The sequence below is a fragment of the Ciona robusta genome, unplaced genomic scaffold (assembly GCF_009617815.1).
Source record: "Ciona robusta unplaced genomic scaffold, ASM961781v2 AP042745.1".
NCBI classification, from domain to species: domain Eukaryota; kingdom Metazoa; phylum Chordata; class Ascidiacea; order Phlebobranchia; family Cionidae; genus Ciona; species Ciona robusta.
The window spans coordinates 24288-30287 of NW_028323124.1; the positions used below are offsets into that span (position 1 = coordinate 24288).

A 6000-nucleotide genomic window follows, 5' to 3' on the forward strand; every position below is an offset into this window, starting at 1 on the left:
ATCTTTGGAAATTGTTGAAAAGAAACCAATCTACGTTTGCGCCCACTTCGGAAACTGCGAGAAAGAAGCACAATTAACACGAAACATGAGCAGATCCCAACAACCAGAGGAACGAAACGTCCACGCAATACCGATTCGGAAAGGGAACCTCACCACGAAATTGCTTTGCCAAATGGGAAAAAATCGTGTAACCATGTTATTTCTACGATCGGAAAAGAAAACTCAAAGTGCTTGCAACGAAAACCTTCGAAAAACGTTTTTTGAATAAATCAAAGCGCAAAACAACGCTACACCTCTATGGTTAAAAGTAGTGAAAGAGAGGCACGGAATAGCCTGTCAGCAACAATTACGACAAACGACCATGCTCCTTTAAGTCGCCATATATACTATAACAAAACTACTTCGCTTCTTCCTTTCTGTGCGGTTGTTCCAATTTACATTTAACTGTTCTTTTCTTTCTAAGACTTTTATTTCTTCCTTGCGCAATAAAATTACCTAACTTAAAATTGTATGGACAGTTTTAGTTTATTCGAATAGACTAAGGTAGAGCGTTGGCAATGTATAGCAGGAAACTGCGAGTAAAAATCTCCCCTTCGGAGAATCGAACCCCGGTTTCCGCGTCACAGGCGTTGACACTTACCATTACACTAACGATAAAAAATAAGTTAAGCTGTTTGAGATGCAGGTGTGTTCACATGTTATTCGGTTAATTCGGTATCTTTAGGCAAACATCTGCGCTAATAAAAAGAACTGTAAAATATTTATTTAATTAAAATGCGTATAGGTCTGGTTTTTAAGGTTTTAACCGACCACCTTGGTATTGTAACGGAAAATAAAAATATCATGATTAAGATAACATCCAAAAGTTTTTTACCAAGTAAATTAGAGGCTTCCTGGTATGCCATAAAAAATAATATGTGTTCATATCAAAATTGTATATATAATTATGGGAGTATAAAATATTGCCACGAGTGAGGATCGAACTCACGACCTTGAGATTATGAGACTCACGCGCTGCCTACTGCGCCATCGTGGCATTCCCAGTAATTTTGCTTAATATCTTACTAAATTTCCAAATAAACCAACCGTAATACTAATGTGTTACTTTTTAAATTTCACTGTATTTACTGTGTTATGATTGTAGGCCCAAAACGTACAACACTTTTTGTGAAAGTTGTGTAAAAATTAGTCAGGTTCGGTATATCAATAAACATTACTTACAGGGTACTTACCTATAACAACAAACATGTAAGTTATAAAACAAAGTGAATACTCTAGCATTTCGCCCCACAGGATTAATAACAAATTTCGTTATCGGTTACCAGTATATTAGCAACTAAAACAACGCTACCAAATAGCTTTTCTAAAATATTTTTAGTTGTTTTAACAGAACATGTACGAAACAACACGCAAGTTGACTATAGAACATAAGATAACTTACAATCCTCCGGAGCTTTCTTGTTAGGAATTGTCTGTTGTCCCGCCAGATAAATTTGTGGTTTGATGATAGCGTTGTTATTGAATATCTCAAAGTACCTAAACTAACTTAAGAGATAAATAGTTAATCAGTAGTGATAGTCCTTTGGTTAACTACAAATGCACGTAACAGATCTAAAAGCCAAATGTCGTGTTTATAAACTCAACGTCTAACCGTTACAATCACAGCAGTTTAACTACCGCTGTAACAACTATACTTACATTTTAATACATAAATCAAAAAATGCCCGAAACACTCAATGGATTGAACAATATTGACGTAACAGTACTTTTGGCCATGGTAAGTTAAAACTTTAATTTAAAAATATTTTTTTTGAACTTGTTTTATTTGCAATTTAACATTTTATTTTATTACAGAGTATGAAAGAAGTCCTCAAATTTGAAGATAAATCTTTGGAAATTGTTGAAAAGAAACCAAATCTACGTTTGCGCCCACTTCGGAAACTGCGAGAAAGAAGCACAATTAACACGAAACATGAGCAGATCCCAACAACCAGAGGAACGAAACGTCCACGCAATACCGATTCGGAAAGGGAACCTCACCACGAAATTGCTTTGCCAAATGGGAAAAAATCGTGTAACCATGTTATTTCTACGATCGGAAAAGAAAACTCAAAGTGCTTGCAACGAAAACCTTCGAAAGAACGTTTTTTGAATAAATCAAAGCGCAAAAACAACGCTACACCTCTATGGTTAAAAGTAGTGAAAGAGAGGCACGGAATAGCCTGTCAGCAACAATTACGACAAACGACCATGCTCCTTTAAGTCGCCATATATACTATTAACAAAACTACTTCGCTTCTTCCTTTCTGTGCAGTTGTTCCAATCTTACATTTAACTGTTCTTTTCTTTCTAAGACTTTTATTTCTTCCTTGCGCAATAAAATTACCTAATTTAAAATTGTATGGACAGTTTTAGTTTATTCGTAATAGACTAAGGTAGAGCGTTGGCAATGTATAGCAGGGAACTGCGAGTAAAAATCACCCCTTCGGAGAATCGAACCCCGGTTTCCGCGTCACATGCGTTGACACTTACCATTACACTAACGGTAAAAAATAAGTTTAGCTGTTTGAGATGCAGGTGTCTTCACATGTTATTCGGTTAATTCGGTATCTTTAGGCAAACATCTGCGCTAATATAAAGAACTGTAAAATAATTATTTAATTAAAATGCGTATAGGTCTGGTTTTTAAGGTTTTAACCGACCACCTTGGTATTGTAACGGAAAATAATTAAATGTCAATGATTAAGATAACATCCAAAAGTTTTTTACCAAGTAAATACGAGGCTTGCTGGTATGCCATAAAAAATAATATGTGTTCATATCAAAATTGTATATATAATTATGGGAGTATAAAATATTGCCACGAGTGAGGATCGAACTCACGACCTTGAGATTATGAGACTCACGCGCTGCCTACTGCGCCATCGTGGCATTCCCAGTAATTTTGCTTAATATCTTACTAAAATTTCCAAATGAACCAACCGTAATACTAATGTGTTACTTTTTAAATTTCACTGTATTTACTGTGTTATGATTGTAGGCCCAAAACGTACAACACTTTTTGTGAAAGTTGTGTAAAAATTAGTCAGGTTCGGTATATCAATAAACATTACTTACAGGGTACTTACCTATAACAACAAACATGTAAGTTATAAAACAAAGTGAATACTCTAGCATTTCGCCCCACAGGATTAATAACAAATTTCGTTATCGGTTACCAGTATATTAGCAACTAAAACAACGCTACCAAATAGCTTTTCTAAATATTTTTTATTGTTTTAACAGAACATGTACGAAACAACACGCAAGTTGACTATAGAACATAAGATAACTTACAATCCTCCGGAGCTTTCTTGTTAGGAATTGTCTGTTGTCCCGCCAGATAAATTTGTGGTTTGATGATAGCGTTGTTATTGAATATCTCAAAGTACCTAAACTAACTTAAGAGATAAATAGTTAATCAGTAGTGATAGTCCTTTGGTTAACTACAAATGCACGTAACAGATCTAAAAGCCAAATGTCGTGTTTATAAAACTCAACGTCTAACCGTTACAATCACAACAGTTTAACTACCGCTGTAACAACTATACTTACATTTTAATACATAAATCAAAAAATGCCCGAAACACTCAATGGATTGAACAATATTGACGTAACAGTACTTTTGGCCATGGTAAGTTAAAACTTTAATTTAAAAATATTTTTTTGAACTTGTTTTATTTGCAATTTAACATTTTATTTTACTACAGAGTATGAAAGAAGTCCTCACATTTGAAGATAAATCTTTGGAAATTGTTGAAAAGAAACCAAATCTACGTTTGCGCCCACTTCGGAAACTGCGAGAAAGAAGCACAATTAACACGAAACATGAGCAGATCCCAACAACCAGAGGAACGAAACGTCCACGCAATACCGATTCGGAAAGGGAACCTCACCACGAAATTGCTTTGCCAAATGGGAAAAAATCGTGTAACCATGTTATTTCTACGATCGGAAAAGAAAACTCAAAGTGCTTGCAACGAAAACCTTCGAAAGAACGTTTTTTGAATAAATCAAAGCGCAAAAACAACGCTACACCTCTATGGTTAAAAGTAGTGAAAGAGAGGCACGGAATAGCCTGTCAGCAACAATTACGACAAACGACCATGCTCCTTTAAGTCGCCATATATACTATTAACAAAACTACTTCGCTTCTTCCTTTCTGTGCAGTTGTTCCAATCTTACATTTAACTGTTCTTTTCTTTCTAAGACTTTTATTTCTTCCTTGCGCAATAAAATTACCTAACTTAAAATTGTATGGACAGTTTTAGTTTATTCGTAATAGACTAAGGTAGAGCGTTGGCAATGTATAGCAGGAAACTGCGAGTAAAAATCTCCCCTTCGGAGAATCGAACCCCGGTTTCCGCGTCAAAGGCGTTGACACTTACCATTACACTAACGGTAAAAAATAAGTTAAAGCTGTTTGAGATGCAGGTGTGTTCACATGTTATTCGGTTAATTCGGTATCTTTAGGCAAACATCTGCGCTAATAAAAAGAACTGTAAAATATTTATTTAATTAAAATGCGTATAGGTCTGGTTTTTAAGGTTTTAACCGACCACCTTGGTATTGTAACGGAAAATAATTAAATATCATGATTAAGATAACATCCAAAAGTTTTTTACCAAGTAAATACGAAGCTTGCTGGTATGCCATAAAAAATAATATGTGTTCATATCAAAATTGTATATATAATTATGGGAGTATAAAATATTGCCACGAGTGAGGATCGAACTCACGACCTTGAGATTATGAGACTCACGCGCTGCCTACTGCGCCATCGTGGCATTCCCAGTAATTTTGCTTATTATCTTACTAAAATTTCCAAATAAACCAACCGTAATACTAATGTGTTACTTTTTAAATTTCACTGTATTTACTGTGTTATGATTGTAGGCCCAAAACGTACAACACTTTTTGTGAAAGTTGTGTAAAAATTAGTCAGGTTCGGTATATCAATAAACATTACTTACAGGGTACTTACCTATAACAACAAACATGTAAGTTATAAAACAAAGTGAATACTCTAGCATTTCGCCCACAGGATTAATAACAAATTTCGTTATCGGTTACAGTATATTAGCAACTAAAACAACGCTACCAAATAGCTTTCTAAAATATTTTTTATTGTTTTAACAGAACATGTACGAAACAACACGCAAGTTGACTATAGAACATAAGATAACTTACAATCCTCCGGAGCTTTCTTGTTAGGAATTGTCTGTTGTCCCGCCAGATAAATTTGTGGTTTGATGATAGCGTTGTTATTGAATATCTCAAAGTACCTAAACTAACTTAAGAGATAAATAGTTAATCAGTAGTGATAGTCCTTTGGTTAACTACAAATGCACGTAACAGATTTAAAAGCCAAATGTCGTGTTTATAAACTCAACGTCTAACCGTTACAATCACAACAGTTTAACTACCGCTGTAACAACTATACTTACATTTTAATACATAAATCAAAAAATGCCCGAAACACTCAATGGATTGAACAATATTGACGTAACAGTACTTTTGGCCATGGTAAGTTAAAACTTTAATATAAAAATATTTCCTTTTGAACTTGTTTTATTTGCAATTTAACGTTTTATTTTATTACAGAGTATGAAAGAAGTCCTCAAATTTGAAGATAAATCTTTGGAAATTGTTGAAAAGAAACCAAATCTACGTTTGCGCCCACTTCGGAAACTGCGAGAAAAGAAGCACAATTAACACGAAACATGAGCAGATCCAACAACCAGAGGAACGAAACGTCCACGCAATACCGATTCGGAAAGGGAACCTCACCACGAAATTGCTTTTGCCAAATGGGAAAAATCGTGTAACCATGTTATTTCTACGATCGGAAAAGAAACTCAAAGTGCTTGCAACGAAAACCTTCGAAAGAACGTTTTTTGAACAAATCAAAGCGCAAAAAAACGCTACACCTCTATGGTTAAAAGTAGTGAAAGAGAGGCA

At 34.8% G+C, this 6000-nt stretch overlaps 2 protein-coding genes and 3 non-coding genes across 5 annotated transcripts; 2 read left to right on the forward strand and 3 right to left on the reverse strand.

The window, feature by feature from the left end:
- Positions 1 to 963: 963 nt before the first annotated feature.
- On the reverse strand, positions 964 to 1036 carry Trnam-cau (transfer RNA methionine (anticodon CAU)). Its single transcript has one exon. It is a non-coding gene; the product is annotated as a tRNA-Met (tRNA).
- A 641-nt stretch (positions 1037 to 1677) lies between these two features.
- LOC149723576 (uncharacterized) lies at positions 1678 to 2715 on the forward strand. Its single transcript, XM_089893553.1, has 2 exons — positions 1678 to 1777; positions 1855 to 2715. Exons 1-2 carry the CDS (start codon positions 1721 to 1723, stop codon positions 2260 to 2262), a joined length of 465 nt encoding a protein of 154 aa, XP_089749679.1. The 5' UTR covers positions 1678 to 1720; the 3' UTR covers positions 2263 to 2715.
- A 143-nt stretch (positions 2716 to 2858) lies between these two features.
- Trnam-cau (transfer RNA methionine (anticodon CAU)) lies at positions 2859 to 2931 on the reverse strand. Its single transcript has one exon. It is a non-coding gene; the product is annotated as a tRNA-Met (tRNA).
- Positions 2932 to 3545: 614 nt separating this feature from the next.
- LOC149723578 (uncharacterized) lies at positions 3546 to 4263 on the forward strand. Its single transcript, XM_089893554.1, has 2 exons — positions 3546 to 3673; positions 3750 to 4263. The coding sequence occupies exons 1-2, from the start codon at positions 3617 to 3619 to the stop codon at positions 4155 to 4157; spliced, it is 465 nt and encodes a 154-aa protein (XP_089749680.1). The 5' UTR covers positions 3546 to 3616; the 3' UTR covers positions 4158 to 4263.
- A 490-nt stretch (positions 4264 to 4753) lies between these two features.
- On the reverse strand, positions 4754 to 4826 carry Trnam-cau (transfer RNA methionine (anticodon CAU)). Its single transcript has one exon. It is a non-coding gene; the product is annotated as a tRNA-Met (tRNA).
- Between the last annotated feature and the right edge of the window lie 1174 nt (positions 4827 to 6000).

Coding starts and splice junctions, on each gene's coding strand:
- LOC149723576 (XM_089893553.1), top strand. CDS start 1,721: ATGCCCGAAACACTCAATGGATTGAACAATATTGACGTAACAGTACTT. Junction 1,778..1,854: donor TAACAGTACTTTTGGCCATG/GTAAGTTAAAAC, acceptor ATTTTATTACAG/AGTATGAAAGAAGTCCTCAA.
- LOC149723578 (XM_089893554.1), top strand. CDS start 3,617: ATGCCCGAAACACTCAATGGATTGAACAATATTGACGTAACAGTACTT. Junction 3,674..3,749: donor TAACAGTACTTTTGGCCATG/GTAAGTTAAAAC, acceptor ATTTTACTACAG/AGTATGAAAGAAGTCCTCAC.